The 17,500-nt window shown below is 48.2% G+C and overlaps 1 protein-coding gene across 1 annotated transcript in view; it reads right to left on the reverse strand.

Moving 5' to 3' along the window:
- The window catches only part of gpc3 (glypican 3), a gene marked incomplete at both ends in the record, with an annotated part of 93,814 nt that overhangs the window by 21,632 nt on the left and 54,682 nt on the right, over positions 1–17,500 (reverse strand). Inside the window, 3 exons of the mRNA XM_079744340.1 lie at positions 6,252–6,366; positions 10,010–10,135; positions 11,352–11,482. Coding sequence (XP_079600466.1) covers positions 6,252–6,366; positions 10,010–10,135; positions 11,352–11,482 — 372 coding nt within the window. The remainder of the gene's footprint in view (positions 1–6,251; positions 6,367–10,009; positions 10,136–11,351; positions 11,483–17,500) is intronic.

The following is a 17,500-nucleotide window of genomic DNA, read 5'->3' on the forward strand; positions in this document are numbered from 1 at the left end:
TACATAACATCAAACGAGGGCCAGGTCTTTGAAAGGCGCAGACATAAGGGCTGGGTAAGGGAGCGCAAGTTTACCGAAGCAGCGGGAGCTGGCCTGACACCCATGGAGTCCATTAGCCTGACTGTGGACGCACTCCACTGGAGGAGCAGAGGCCCCGGAGTGTCGTGAGAACCCCAAGGGCGTCCGCCGTTTTGTACCCCGGGCGCCGTTACAACGCGCAACACGAGCCGTGTCGCTTCGCATCTTCCAGCGGATACCTCAGCCCTGGACTTTATTTAACGGCTACACGTGGCGTTGCACTTTACGTCGCCCAGGAAGGCTATATAAGTGTCTGCTCCGGTTATGATGCTAGCGCTAAGTTCCAAGGCTAAACCGTAATGCTTGGCGTCCGGGTGTGTGTGAGTGTGTGTGAGTGTGTGAAGACTGTGTGTGTGTGAGTCTATATTAAAGTTGCATGTTAGTGCGTGTTCCAGTGAGAGCGGGCACGCGGAGGAGGTGTTGAGAGCACACCGGCCCCGGGGGCCTCTGATGGCGGCAGTGGGCCTCGCAGGAAGTGAGACTGCACGATGGAATTTGTGGCGCTCGGGCTCTGGTTTATTTTCCACCCTGGATTCCTGTCCTACCTGCTGGATTTTCCCAGGTTCTGGATTCAATTATGGGGAGAGGCGCAGGGCTCCCTTTCTCCCTCTCTCCCTCTCGTGTGAGGGGTGGGGGGCTATGGGTGGTGGCGCTGCAGTCTGTCCCACACAACTCAACGCAGCCGGGCTGCGAGAGAGGCGGCCAGCGGCACGGTGGAGCCAAACGAGCCAAGGAGAGGTGGCGGAGAGGTGGAGGAGAGGTGGAGGAGAGGTGGAAGAGAGGAGGAGAAGAGGAGGAGGAGAGGTGGAGGAGAGGTGGAGGAGAGGAGGAGGAGAGGTGGAAGAGAGGAGGAGGAGAGGAGGAGGAGAGGTGGAAGAGAGGAGGAGAAGAGGAGGAGGAGAGAGTGAAGGAGAGGTGGAGGAGAGGTGGGAAGAGAGGTGGAAGAGAGGAGGAGAAGAGGTGGAGGAGAGGTGGAGGAGAGGTGGAGGAGAGGAGGAGGAGAGGTGGAAGAGACGAGGAGGAGAGGAGGAGTAGAGGTGGAAGAGAGGAGGAGAAGAGGGGGAGGAGGAGGTGAAGGAGAGGTGGAGGAGAGATGGAGGAGAGATGGAGGAGAGGTGGAGGAGAAGTGGAGGAGAGATGGAGGACAGATGGAGGAGAGGTGGAGGAGAGGTGGAGGAGAGGTGGAGCGATGGCAGAACTTTGGGGGAAATAAAACGCTGTGGAGACGTTTATGACGAGAGACCCTGGTGTGTTAAGCACGGTACAACAAGAAGGTTTTTTCCCTTGTACCGTGTGCAGAGGTCTCCCCACGTTATTCCCGGCTTCCTATTCCCCCTGACAAAGCGCGTCTTTCACGCATTTTTGAATGCGTCCAAACCAACGGGTGTCTGTAACCTGGAAGAGCCTATCAGAACAGTCCCCAGAGCTCTGACCCTCCAAATGGCAAACTGCTCTGACAAATGAGAGGGAACGAGGTATAATCAACGACCAATCACGTAATTGCTCTATTTTCGCCACTAGTTCATGCGTCTCCTGTGAGATTAGTCGTTCGGAGGCGAAACTCGATATCCTGGGAAGTCAACCAGATGTCGGAAAAGAAATAAACCATGTCCCTGAAAACAAGAGCGGGATCATCCAAATATGTCCGGTATTAATTCAATTTACAGAGCTATGATAACCGGTTAAAACTACAAACACTGATAGCGTAAACAGGGCATTGGATGAGGACATTCTTTTCCAAATGAAAAACAACATACATTATGTAAGGGAATATCTTCTCCATACTTGCCCCCCCCGCCCCCCAACACCGCCGAGACGATATGGTCCACAAAACTATGCTGAAACAATTCATCACCTCTGGGTAAAGGCGCATGTAAAGAGCCTACTGCACACATCACATACATCACGCTGGAACAAGCCGCCCGCCGTAACAATGTGCAGAGCTGTCCCAGGGGTCCCGGGGGGGTGGGCAGTCATCCCCCAGACAAGGAAAGGAGTCGAATAAAAGTAATTTCTCTTCTTCCGCTTACAGGGCACGATACACTGCATACTTGGCTGCTAAGAAATCCATGACCTCAGCAGCTTCAGCAGGGCGTGAGAAACTATCGGTTCATATGTATGTGGTGGTAGGAACGATTTGCATTGTTTTTTGTCTTTGTTTTGTATTTTTGTAGGGGGGGGTAGTTTTCCCAGAGGCACAGGGAATAAGTGTCTGGGGGGGGGTGGGGGATAGCGCTGATAACACTGACAACATGAGGAATGAAAGGTTTTCCCCCAAAGCCGAGCTAGGCGTCTCACAAGGCCGTCATAACGGAGCACTTAACGAAGTGGAGGAATGAAACATCGAAAGGGGGATTAACGTTGGGGAAGGAAGTGAATTCTTGAGAGCGGGGGCCTTGCTTTCCATAGCGCAGCATCAAGAGCTGGAACCAGAGGCCCTCTCAATGACGTGACGTAGTTCGCTTACAGTGGGCTGGGACGGATTAGCGCTCGGCAGCAGCCGGGACTTGGGTCTCTGGTCGTTTGGACAAAACATGACAAATTAGATTGTTGCTCACGAGTCTTGCCAAAAAAGGCGAGTAATGCGCATCGAAATGGAAAATATGTTGCTGGTTAAAAAAGGTGCCCCAGAGGACTGTATCCCACACTTCGTAGAACATGCAAGCAACATGCAGGCGTTATCGGGGCTAAGACGCAGACGTGTAAGCTATCGTGGCACCGTGCTGGCACACGTCCAGGAACATTACACTATTCAAATAGCATCCGCACGCTGGCCGGGCCACGCTGAGGCACACACACCGCTAATACACACAGCTACACACTCGGCCGCAGATGCAAGTGATTAGCTCTATCTGCTATCAGGTGTTCAATATCTGTTGTTGAGGCCGAGCGGGATCCAGAGTTGGTGGTCGGTCGGACGGGAAGAGAGAGGCAGAGAACTTGTAGATTACATCCTTCGACCCTTCTCTCTATACGTCACCACTTTTCTTTTTCCAGTGCGGCAAGAGTGCTTACTTACGGCCTAGCCATTCAGCAGAGGCTTGACAGAGGGGGGCATTTGACAGGTTATGTATGCAGCGAGCTTCACCACAATGGTAAAACATAGGATAGAGTTGAACCTCTACATCCTGGTCCAATTCATCCTGAAACCGTTGGAGAGTGTTTTTACATGGAAAACAACACAGTATAGTGTCAATTCCATCATTATATTTATACTTGTATGGTTAGGGTAAGTAAAATTGTATCGGCAATGTAAGCCGAACTTTCGGAAGTCAGAACAGAAACATCTGCCAACAAATAGTCATGAGAATCAAACGTAACACTTCAACACATATCGTCCATCATTCCTGTTTCTCATCATACATATCCATCCAGATATAAAGATAAACACAATCACTATCAGAGGCAAACTTTTTTTTCTCTTTTTTGACAAACAACGATGTTTCTCTTTTGTTGTTCCGACGTCTGTTCCAGAAAACATAGAGATTGTTATGAGAACAATTTACTACGCATGAAACATGGCGAATAGTGCCGCCACACTTTGATCAGATGTTGTTCCAGCCTATTGAAGTGGAGATCAGAGAGCAGGCCTCCGTTCCAACACAACTGCGCTTGCCGGAGGATCGTGTCTATTGTGTGTTTGGGGGATTATTATGGTCTGTCGTATATGCAGGCTAATTGTGCAGGGTAAATACTGAAGCAGACTCGTTTGTTTGCAGGCCGTGGATATATTCTTCTTTAAAAACGGACATAAATATATGTCACCACAGTGCATGGCTTCACAATGACCGATTCATCTGAATATGAGCATCTCATACCACACACACACACACACACACACACACACACACACACACCCACACACATGTGCAGACACACACACACACACGTATGTGCAGACACAGACAACCACACACACGCACAAAAAGATTGAAATAAGGGGGATATTAAAAAAACCAGCTGGATGTCAAGACATCTGGCCAAGGGGGTCCTTATGATAAACGTACGGACATTCATTAATGCGTTTTCTAAATTCTCAACAATCTACATAAATGGATTTATTTAAATACTTTGACTCTGGCCTCTAAATATAGAGCTAGCTATCGCCCTCCTATTTGACATATCTCTGGGAAACATTCATACACTAACATGAGGAATTTACATGGAAGTAGCTCTGCTGCTAATCACCATGGTATGTTGTTTGTTTCTCTGTCCATGTACGTTTTGAACGCTTTATTGCATTAGCCTACATTAGAGAGAGAGCGAGCGAGAGAGAGTGCGAGAGAGAGAGCAAGAGTGAGCGAGCGAGTGTGTGTGTGTGTGTGTGTGTGTGTGTGTGTGTGTGTGTGTGTGTGTGTGTGTGTGTGTGTGTGTGTGTGTGTGTGTGTGTAAGATAAACCCTGTATGGGCCTTGTGTTTCTTTCCAAGCTAGCGTCTAACAAAAACATTTCTGGGACAAATTACATGTGGGAAGAATGACTTTGGGAAAAGAAAGGAGGGAGAAGTTGGAGGGAGGGAGGGCGGGAGGGAGGGAAGGGAGGTGGGTGGGGGTCCTGTAACACCACCCCCCCCCCCCCCCCCAGCCTTCAACAGGACGACGCATGCATGAGGTAATACAGCAAAATGTAATTGGGAAAATTACAGAGCACATACTCATATTTTCTCTAAAACATGGTGGTGGTAAAACAGCACAGTGTTGGTGGAGACCAACACTGTCTCCTTAAATACCTCCCCCCCCCCCTCCATAGATTGTTTGAATAGGGAGGGAGGAAAGGGGAGTGTAATGCACTAAGACAGGACTCTGGTACTGTATGCTTAACTCACACACACACACACACACACACACACACACACACACACACCCATTGCATACACACTGTAACGGCCAATCAATAACTGTGTCAAGTTTTTCCCCTGCTGTACGTTCTGGATCGGAGACACACACACAGACACACACAGAAACACATCAGCCTTACACACATAAAAGCTGAGCAATGGAAAAGTCTCCTCTTTTCACACGCAACTCAACATGTGTTGATGAACAAGACCAGCGAACGGATGAGGAAGCAAAAGAAAAACAGTTTGCTCCGCGTCACGAGATGTCATCTGAATCACCTCACGCCGTAGCCAAAAACGTTCTCCCAACGTTGGTTTCTATGGAGACATATGACTCGCCAGCAGCTGGATGTTCAGTGGGGAATCTCAGTGTGCGGGCCGATCCATCATCAGAACTTTTAACACGGTAAAGAAATCGTACGGCGTACGTGAATCACCACGAGAAAAACACATACGGCCGACGACATTGACAGCAATCTGTGTTTAAAATGTACAATGTGTATATTTTGATTTCGTTATCATACTGCCAAACTTTAGTGCCAATTCAGTTCTTGGCAGGATATCCTGGTAGTTGTTAGAGTGATTGAATCCCAGTCGGCTTTGGAACCCCAATGTCCACAGTCTCAGCTGCAGGCGTCCCCTGACTAGCAGGGCTCTGCCGCCTCATTAACATCATGGCTGAGCAGAACTGTGTCCGCTGAAGGGCTAAAGAGTGGACATACGGCCACATTATCCCGCCTCGGAAAGACATCCAGAGAAGCCCATTGAAGAAGTCTCCCGTCGACTTGAATTAGTGCATCGTTCAGGGGGCAACAAGACAGGCTCTGTGGAGCAGTGGCTCCGTGGCCCTCGTTAGCTGGACCCCACAGAGAAGAGAGGGGCCCCTGGGAACCCAGCTACCTGGCTGGGTTTAAAGAGCCCCACAGCATCGTGCTACCCCATAGGCGGGCTCAGTGTTGGAAAGGCTGCACAGTGGAAAAGGGCCACACACAGGTCTACCAACAACACGGCTTCTGTATCAGGGGTGTTGTGACATACCTGTACACACACACACACACACACACACACACACACACACAGAAACAGACACACTAATTCATACGGACACGAACACACACACACACACACACCCACACGCACACCCCCAACCACATACACACAGAAATGGACACACACACACACACAAACACACACACACACACACACACACACACACAGACACACACACACACACACACACACACACACTATGACGCAGGCCGAGAACATTTGAAAACACACGAGCAATAACACACACAGACAAACTGAGGCAGACGCACAAGGTGCAGGCAGCCCACCTGGTTGATGTGTTTGAGTTTGTCGATGATCTGGCTTATGATGGGCTCTGGGACCTTGTTGCTCCTGGACTCAGAGCCTTGAGAGTTGGTCCGCTTCAGGCCTGGAGCCGGGAACCTGGTGTAGGAGGGAAGGAGACGTTAAGGTGAAAACACTTTGTTGCTGTTGGCGGTGTTCTTAAGCACCGGCCGCACCGGCTTCAAGGAAGTCAAACACAAACATGCTAATTGCACGGTGGGCTGAATGAGTGTGATTTGTGACTCCGTAAACAGCAGGTAGGCTTCTCCGGTTTAAAATGAGCTGGTAGGACTCTGTGATTATAAATGAGCTATTATTACCCTCTAGTGTTGAGAATAGGAACTTTTAGTTGGGTTTCCGAGTACGGTAGAAACAGTTCCCACCTTAACAGGCTTTGACCTTTTTTTCACGCCTTTTAAACTTCAAACCAAGAACACAAAATATGTAACCACACGACTGTTTCGTCTGTTCTTATTAACCATGCTATAAATAAAGAAAAAATATGGCTCCCCTATAGAGTGCAAAAAGTGAATGATCCTGATTCATGTCTACATTAAAGTCAGTGCTCTCTTTAAAAATGTGGGAATGAAGTATTGTATGACACACATAAAGACCACATAAACTGGTGTGGGTCCTGGTGAAACCTTGGGAGTGAGGGATGGGGTTGGGGGGTGTGGGGCGGTGTGTTTATCTATGTGTGTGGGGGAGAGTAGCTGTCATGCAGGTTCATACGTGCTACTGTTACTATTCTTAAGTAATGCAGCTGAGTCAATGCTGGGTGTCCATGCCCTTGTATGTCCACAGGCTGGGGCAGTCAAATACGTTGAGGGCTGGCTCCTTTTGTGTGCAGGAAAAAACACGTCTGGAGGTACAATATCCTCTGCTCTGGACAATGGCTGCCGTCTACTTCTGTTTGGTCATAAGAACCAACTCTTTAAAGGTATTTCTATGTCACCCCAATGTGACAGGGAACATAATTCCGGACAGAGCCTCATGTTGAGGTTGATATTTAAAGGAAACGGCCACGGGGGGCTCAAAAAGTCTGTAAAACCAGTTCAAAGGCATGTTTCTTTTCGATGACTTCAAGCTGGTTTCGTTGATTGGTGGGTGATTTATGACTGTTTAAGGTCCTATCTACAGCTGACAGCTAGCTGCTACAAGGCAGCGAGTGTTTAGATATGGAGGACAAAGGGCCAGCGGTCGGAGCCCAGGAGGAAGGTAACCAAAGAGCGAGACCAAAGTCCGTGCACACACACCTCTGCATGACTCTGCATGCCCTTTGGCAGGTGAGGCAAAGCATGAGGTCATAGCCATTCTCCCTGCTACCCACTGCATACACCTGATGACCTCCAATATACTACGCCTGCGCGCACACAAACAGACACACACACACACTCATGAATGACTGCACTCTCACATTTTCTACACCATTCGAAACAACCTCATGCACCTATACACACACGCAAGCACATGCATGTTCATGTACTCACACACACACACACACACACACACACGCACACACACACAAAGCACTAACAAGTCGCACCTCTCTCCAGCCAGGTACATTCATCAGACTCTCCTTGGCTGCTCAGTCTGACTTTTCATTAAACTCAAATAACGCTTCCACAGTTATTTATTATTTTTATTAGCCATGATCCAACCCCCATTCGCTGTTTAATTATCTCATTAATAACGGGGACAGCCCAGAATCATTTAGCGCAGGAAATATGGGTTGGGCCAGCAGAGCTGGGGCTGGAGAGATCCTACCTCGCGATAAGGGCCAGTGAGGGGCTACGGTTTCCCAGTGACGAATGTCTGTGGGCCCAGACTCACTCATTATTTACCTGGCTGGATGCAACCAGCCGCTGAGATCCTCAAACACTCAGGACACCGGCTGTTCACCACAAGCGCTTTGTTTCCTCAACTCTTCATCAAGCTTAGCCCAGTGAACTCTCTCTCTATGCATTCAATTTAACTATGTTCGTTATTTTCATGTCTGATTCAGTCAGTCAACAGGTTGCTTGTTAAGTTTGATTCTGGCTCTCTGTGGGTTTCAGGGGAAAGGGGGGTGGGGATTGGGACGGGGAACCCATCGAGATGGGCCCCGGCAGAATGAAGAGGCAGAGGTTTTCTTTAGCTTTTTCTCGTTAACCCCATATTGAGTTGGAGCTCCTGGTGTCACCTTGATGGAAGGCGCAATCTGGTGCGATACTGGTGTGCACGCGTATGTCACATGCAGTAAGGCACCAGGATCTGAGTGTTCATACTGTTTGTATTGGTGTCCTTTGATCGATTTTTCCTCCATCTGCTCATTTGTTTTAGCACCTTATTTATTTCACACACAATATGGAGATTGTTACTACTATTAAATCAGTGAGTAGAAACTTTAATCCAAAGCACTTTACAATGAATTGTCTTAATTAGACAAACACAACTACACTCTCCTAACAAGTAGCATAGAAGGTAGAAAGCGGAAGTGTGTGCATTAATGGAAAAACTTTAACGTTTAATGTTGGGCTGTTTGCGATCCACGGTGTTGCCTAATGATGTCTGCCTTTCAAGACAACCATAACACTGCGTCCTTTCCATGCTATCACCTTCTCTCCACAAAAAGCTTTACCATCTCTCCCCAAGTCCCAACGCACTTTAGATGATCAAGATCAAACTCGATGCAAGGTCTACGATTCAGATCCTGCATAGCTCTACTTGACTTGAAGAACATCGCAGTAACACTACTACTGTTAGAGGTTTGATTCCCACGGGGGGCGTCACTGCTACGAATGTACGCATGGAAGACGCTTAGGATAAAAGCGCCTACCAAACGGCAGGCGTATATATATGACCTCTCTGTTGACGTGGTGACCTCCTGACTCATGTCCTCCTCTGTCCCTCTTCCTCCTGCGGGTGCCAACTCCCAACCCAGCCAACCTCCACCTATCACACGGTGCGATCTGCCCGCTGATCAACACACAGGATCGCCCTACCCTCTGGCCAAGCTGTCTCCTGCTCCAACACACGTACTCTCACACACACACACACACACTGGGGATATTTTCTGGCTTCTCTACCATAAACTCTACAAATTCAGGGAGACGTTGTGTGACGACTGGAGAGATCAAATACAAACTTTCTCACTTCCTCTAAGAGGACTAAAAGTGTGGTGTCTACGCCTTTGATTTGAATCAATGCACCTTTTCCACGGGTGGAAGTGAACCCAAACGCACTATGTAAGCTAAATTGCATGCGAGTCCGGATGAGAGTGGAAGGTTGGAGGGGATGGGCGGGAGAGGGGGGAGGTCAGCGTTTGAAATACTGTGAAATCCAAATTAGGTTCGGCCAGACACATGAGGAAAGAGGGGGTGATCGAAGCGGCAATTAACTGAGCAGGGTAGGAAGACGACGTTAATAACACCCTGTATGGCTTATGTCAAGATTTACACTGGTCCTCATAAAGCAAGGGAGAGAGTGCAAAGAGAGCACTGAGGAAGGGAGAGAGAGAGAGAGAGAGAGAGAGAGAGAGAGAGAGAGAGAAAACTGTGTAAAGCTGACCTTCATTCCACTTCAACACACTCCTGGCAGTACTCTAATAAAGAAATGCCAATATGACGAAGAATAAATTCACTCAACCAGAGGTGCCCAAAGTCTTCACGCCGACACACTGATCAAGCTGCAGTAGCTATCTCCCTCAATCAGTGATGGAGTCCTGTCCAATCAATGAAGACGTTAATCAGCTGGAGATTACCTGTCTGTCATTTCCTGTCCGTTCCAGCAGAGGGAGTGGTTGCCAGGAGCAGGCTCGCGGCTACACAGCGCCTCCCCCAGGTCACTGTAGAAGAAGCCAAACCCCCGCAGGCTGGAGATGAACTCCCTATGGTAAAGAGAGAGAGAGAGGGAGGGAGGGAGGGAGAGAGAGAGAGAGAGAGAGAGAGAGAGAGACTTCAATAATTATGTTAATCTGCTCCTCTTACTGGTCAGCAGGGGACTGGGAAGAAAGACTAATTGTTTTAAAGCGAGAGAGAGACACACAGAAGAGGAGAGATCAATAGAGACAGAGAGAGAGCCTTATCCTTCTCAGTCTCCACTCCTGGCCAAGGAAGAGGGGAGAGAGAGAGAGAGAGAGAGAGAGAGAGAGAGAGAGAGAGAGACCAATAGAGAGAGAGAGAGGCGTCAACGTCCCGGCCGTTTAAATGAGAGGGGAGTATTAAAGACTATAATGGGTGAATGTGGAAAATGAGACTCCCGGGGTGACCGGGAGAGGGGCAGAATAAGTAGAGGACTGGGCTGGACGAAGCGCCTGGGCTCCTAATTGACATTAATCTAGCCCCTGTGCAGCCCTGGCCAGAGGCCCCTGCTGGCAATGATCAATCTGCTCATTTAAGCCTGTTACTGCCTAGCGGGTGTCAAAGGCACTGGCACCACTGGCAGCGACCACAAAGAGGGAATATCAGTCTCTCTGCCCCCGTCTGTCGCCCTTCGTTACCGGGGCTGTGAGTGGGGACTGTTTGGACGTTCAAACAACGACAGAGTACTGTAATGGCGCGTTTCCCCCGGCGGGTGCGGTTCGGTTTGTGAATAGGTATAGGTGCGGAACGGTTCACGTTTCCACCGCCAAAAGTGGGCGGGGTCCAGACTTAGCCGTGATTAATACTCCTCCGTTGGGTTACCTAGCGGTGTGAAAGTTCGACAAGTTCGAGCTACACACGCCGTCCGTTGATTGGTCGAATGAATCCTAACTTCTGTGCGACAGGGGGATAATAACAAACAAACACAGTACCCCGTAAGGTATTTCTGGACAACGGCGAAAGCTTTGTTTATTGAGGAAAATGTGCGTCCTTCGTTTCATTGGATTTATTAGCGGGCTACACTCTGTCGACTTGCTATGTGGTCACGATTCGTACGCAGCTGCCGCGACTATCGCCATCCGGCTTAAACCCCGCCCTACCATAAGGATACTGTCGGCAGTGGAAACGCGAGCCATAATGCACCTACACTACCGGACCTTATCGTACCGGGCCTAGCCGCACCCGTCGGTGGAATAGAAGAGAGCACCAGCCACCAGCCCTCCAGCCAGGCGGGGAACTGACCTGCGGAGTCCGGCGAGGGTCTCGTCGGGGTCGGGGAGGGCCAGGGTGGTTCTGCGGACCACCGGCGGGGCAAGAGGGGCCGGGGCAGAGCGAGCGGCCCGCTTGGGGGTGCTGCCACAGATGCCACCCACCTAGAGGAGGAGAGGGGAGAGGAGGGGGGGGAGAGAACGAGAGTAAGAAAGTGAGAACGGGCTTTTATGAAGAGCAACTTCATTTTTTCCAGATTCGTGTCACAAAGGAGCAGGATTTGTCGGTGGTTGGAATGGAGATCCTTGTGAGTGGGAGTCAAACCACTAGCAACCACTTCCCCTCCCATCAGGGCCCCCTTCGCTCTCATGCCACACGACTGTTGTTCTGAGTTGTGTCTCGTCGTGCTTATCCCGGCACCTTAAGTAGAAAGTACTCCACAGAACAAATACAGAACCTGTAAGAACCTGTCAACAGCTCTCAGCTCACTGTCTCCCCCCCCCCCCCCCCAACCGACCCCCACCCGCCCGCTACAAATTGTCACCCGCCTCAGCATGTTTATTTTTGGGGAGAAATAAACTAAAATACTAAAGAGGGATTTGCATAACAAACAAGCCATTGTGTCCCCCTCGCCAGACGACACTGTCGCCTTGGAATACGTTATCATAACCCCTTCCGGAAAGCGTCTGCGTGGAGAAACGAGTGTCCTGGTTTTCACTCTCCTCTCCTCACCGCGGCTAAACGCCATTGTGTTCCCCACGCGGGACGACACCACAATAATAAATAAGAAGACCCGCTGTGTCTCTGGCAGATAATGGAGCTGGCACATTCTTTTCAGGTGCAATAAAAATGCAAATGGCAGTTCATGTTTAGCTTGCAGTTTAATGATTTGCTGGTGGGTTAATTTCCCCAGGGGATTCTAGCCCGGGACTTAATTCTGCCTTGTAATGTTAACAGCTAATTGTGCCCAGCTCCCCTTAAGTGAATAGGACGGCGCCGCTTTCACAAGAATACTGATAGGGACTGATAGAGGGGGTGGACATCTTTATCCGGTGGCTGGGGGACACATACACAGTGTTTATGCTACACATGAACACACACGTACACAGCATGTAGACGCACGCGAGCGCATACACAGATGCATGCGCGCGCACACACACACACACACACACACACACACACACAAACACAGGTACAGGAAGATGCTTGTGTGAACACACACACATACAGACAAACACAAACACACACATAAGCTTCTCAGCGTCTTCCCTTCTCGCTCACACACATATGCCTCCACATCATGTCACCTCTAAACAAGAGTAAATGAGTCACTTTGATTCATTACTGATGTAAACAAAATGTGCGTCAGCTCATTACCATGATAAACATGTCCTCCTTCATCCTGCACTCACTGGTAAAGCAGCAGGCTGCACGCACACACAAACACACACACACACACACACGCACACTTCCTGTGCACATGCTGACACACTGAAATGCTTATGAGCTGAAACATATAGTCATCACTGTTGATCAATACTACAGCCTCGCTGCACAAGGACCTGCTTGGTGCCAGGGAGGGTGTACTCAGTACAAATCACACACACATACACACACACACACACACACACACACACACACACACACACACACACACACATACACAAACACACACACACACACACACAAAAGACGTTATCATGCGCAATAACACACACACACACACAAATTTGAGGCTCTGATAGCCGCAGATGGCTGAAGTGCTCCTGTGCCAGGCATTAGCTTATACCCAGAATCCCCTGACCATCCATACGCACTAATGTCTCCCCACTGTGTTGTACAGAAAACACAAACACTCACACTAACACGCACAGCCCAAATACGCATACACATATTCCAAACACACATACAGGCCAAATACACACGCACACACACTTCCTAAACACACATAAATAGTCTAAACACACACAAAGTGCAATACACACACACGCCCACACTCGCCCACACACAGCCAAAACACACGCACACACACACACACACACACACACACACACACACACACACACACACACACACACACACACACACACACACACAGCCCAACACACACACAGCCTTAACACAGTCCAAAAAACACACAGATGACGGAGTCAAGGGCCACCGCCTCTATTAGCTCCTCTCCCTCTCCGTCCTCCCAGAATCAAACCCTGCACTTCTCCTCCGCCGCCCGGGGCAGGCAGGCCTCCCTGCAGGCCATGATTAATGTGATTGGAGCGATATTCCTCTCTTTGTTTGGGAGTTGCGGGAAGCCATAGGGAGGGGACGGGGAAACGGGGTGGGGGGGACTGATTCAGCAAGGCAGCCCTCCAACACCCCCCGTGGTTTGTTTCCGGAACTTCAAGGAAGGGGCTCATTAGCCGGGTATTAATATCACCCAGGGCTGGTCGAAGGCAGCCAACCAGGAGAGAGGGAGTGCATAAACCCTGCCGCGGCGGCCCAGCGCTGGAAGTACCCCAGCGCTTTTATCTGCTCCGAGCAGCCCGTCTCACCGGGGAGCAGGACCTGACAGGCTGCGGCGCACAGGACACATGCCCAGACTGTGTCACACACACAGACACACGCACTCACACATGCACGCACACATGCAAGCACACATGCGCACACTGAGTCACACACACACACACACACACACACACACACACGGATGCAAACTGAGTCACACACACATGCATGCACACTGAGTCACACACACACACACACACACGGATGCAAACTGAGTCACACACACATGCATGCATGCAGAGTCCCAACCACACCCACATGCACGCAGATACACACCGGCAAGAAGAGAGTCACACACACACACTCAGACACATGCACGCATCACATCACATGTCTGCATGCAATGTCACTAAGACACACACAAACACATGCAGACTCACATACACTTGCATGCAGATACACACTTAAACTTGCACGCATATATACGCAGATGCAAAGCAGCGAGCAACTCAGACACACACACACACGCATAGTAACACACGCTTACTCACAAACCTATACATATCAGGTTCCATGCCACGAAGTGCCAACATTTTGTCACAATATCCCTTCATATCACCAGAGGCGACTGTATGATAACACCATGCTTTCTTATCAGTATCAAGAAGCCGTACAGCAGAACACCTTAACAAATCCACTGGAAAACCGCTCCGAAGAAGGTCAGTTTGCTGGCCTACTTGGATATGTCATAGTGTTTTGATGTGTGTGTGAGGTCAGAAGTGAATGTGTTTGGTGGAAGTGGTCTGGTCATACTGTGGTGGGAGCGCCAGGGGAGAGGGAACTCAGATGGAAGACTAGAGCAACAACCCTCACTCAGAGATATGGCGTTCCAATAATATCCTGATATCCTAAGGTTGTTGATATTGTGATGATTAAATAAATGAAAAATATTGATGTAATAACAATATAAGCTCTTTTTTTAGTACATATTTTTTCCAGTTCAGCCCAAAAAACTATTGCACTGTTCATTCGCTCTATATAATTATGAATTATGCAATGTTATATTTAGTTTTTTATGTGATTTTAATATTCGGCACAATGTCATCAAATAAAAGGAATAATTCAATAAATACCAGTCCTGTGTATGGAATTGTATCGACTACTCATACATGTACTGTGTGTATCTTCAAGTACAAACAATGTCAAAACGTCTAAAATGTTTAAATATGCTGTTTAAATAAAGGTACGTGAATCTATTGAAGGAAATTACAAAAAAGGACCCCCCCCACCACCTACAGTGAATAAATAATCACAGTTTTAAACTCAAAGCATGTGTCCCCCACTAAGTGCAGTCGTGTTTCGTTATCCATACTGTTTACACCCAGCACTCACAGCCAGGTGTGCAGCTGCCGTCGACCCTACACAATCTACTGCTCTCTTAGTTCTCACATCAGTGGGTTGCCGTGGCCCCGCGGCTCCACTTTGGCTTCAGTTCACGTTAACAAAATGACAAAGTAAACATCTCACAGCTAGCGACAGGAACTTCCATTTAGGACCCCTGTATACCAACGCCCGCTGGATCTATCTGGAAACGAGGGGAACGGCACTGCAGATCCAACCAATACGTCAAGACAAGTTTGGTTTAAATATGCGTTCATCAGAGTGATGCTAATGTCATTATAGACAAACTTGTAGCAGAGGAGAAGACACTTCATAGCCCAAAGCTTCCCTTTGCAATCTGTGGAAAACAACAGGATTGCAATCTATTTCACACTGTGAGAAACTTTTCGAGCTTATATTTGATGTTGTTGTTGTGCGCGTTTTTAGAGACGGATTAAATAATCATCTGCATAAGCAATTATTTTTACAGGTCTATGGAGGAAGGGAAGAGGTCTCTGACGGAGGACGGGAAGGTATTAAAATAATTGTGTTGTCTCCGAGAACGCGTTTTAATTTCTCTGTTTGCTGCGTCTCAGCATATCACTCATCTCATCCCTATTCACTGGATAATCCACTATTATCATTTCTTTAATGAGATTTGTGATGTTATTTTCTAATTGGCCGTTTTCATTTCTACATAATCAATATTTACATGGCACAAAGAAAAATGTGCGTCTTGAACATTAATTCACTAACCAAGTTTTTCTCAAAATGTTCCTTGTTTGAGGTTTTTGACATAATCTTTTGATATAAACATGATAATTCCATGTTATTCTATTCTATTACATTATCTAATACTATGATTAGCTGGAGACTTTCTAAATTTAATGAATTAAAGTCAATAAATTAAATCTTAATTGAAAGTGATCAAATGTATGAAAAATACAAAGTTTCAAGGATATTGATCATCTAAGTAGGGATACCTAAAACAATTTTTTATTTGAAATACTTGAACATAAACTATATGTTATAATATGTTTTGGTTTAATATTGAGCATATGCACCCGTCTCAAATTGAATGTCAATAAATAAATAACCTAGTCTATACAACTATTATTGAAGTTAAAATAGTTAATGATGTCAGCACAGTGACAATCCTGACAAAGCTGAATAACTGATAAGTGAACACTGAGAAATTTCTAAATAGAAAACATTTATACAGCTGTTCTTGTTTTGTAGCCAAATGCACAATTATGTGGCTGTTTGGTCAGCCAAAGCTTTGATGGTGTGCGATAACAACAAGTTTTCTGTAACAGACACACACACACACACGCACACACACACACACACACACACACACACACACACACACACACACACACACACACACACACACACACACACACACACACACACACACACACACACACAACAATGAATGCACAAAACAGATTAATGACCGGTGTTCAAACTCAGAGAGTAAGAGGGGTTGGACACATGGTTGCAACTGATTCCCCTCCAGTCTCTCTCTCCTCCTCCTCCTCCTCCTCCTCCTCCTCCTCTTCCTCCTCATCATATTTCTGTCCCATTCTATTTCCTGTCTTCACTTTAGCTGGAGGGTTCTGCCGTTGACGCATGTCTGGTCTCCTTAGTCCGTCAGTGCCTCCGGGCTCTACCTTCAAACCCTCTTCATACACCTCTGCTTCTATCTGTACCTCCCCCCCTCTCTCTCTCTCCCTCATCTCTTTGTCTCCCTACCTTCCCCTCTCTCCCTCGCTCTATCTCTATATCTCCCTCTCTTCTTGCTCAGTAACTGGTAAAAATAGAGCTTCATAAATCATGCATTTTCTCTCACAGCAGTATGCAAAGGAGAGGAGAAATGAATGGAATGGAGGGGAAAAAAGGGAGAGGGATATATTAAGAAGAAATGAAGTTGAGGAAGAGGAATGGGCGCAGGATAGGAGAGGAGAGAGCAGAGGGGAGGAAAGGGGGAGGACAGGTGTTGGGAGAGGAGAGGGGAGAGAGAAGTAGAGAGGGGATCATTTTAGTGGAGGGGAGAAGAGAGAAGTTGAGAGGAGAGAGAGAGAGTGGAGGGCAGAGGAGGAGAGAAAAGAGGTTGGGAGAAGTGGAGAGGAGGGAGAGAAGTGGAGAGGAGGAGAGAGAGGAGAGGAGGGAGGAGGGAGAGAAGTGGAGAGGAGGAGAGAGAGGAGAGGAGGGAGGAGGGAGGGAGAGGAGTGGAGAGGAGAGAGAGAGGAGAGGAGGAGAGGAGTGGAGTGGAGAGAGGAGAGGAGATAGGTGTA

Source organism: Pollachius pollachius (genome assembly GCF_949987615.1).
Source record: "Pollachius pollachius genome assembly, chromosome: 10".
NCBI classification, from domain to species: Eukaryota; Metazoa; Chordata; class Actinopteri; order Gadiformes; family Gadidae; genus Pollachius; species Pollachius pollachius.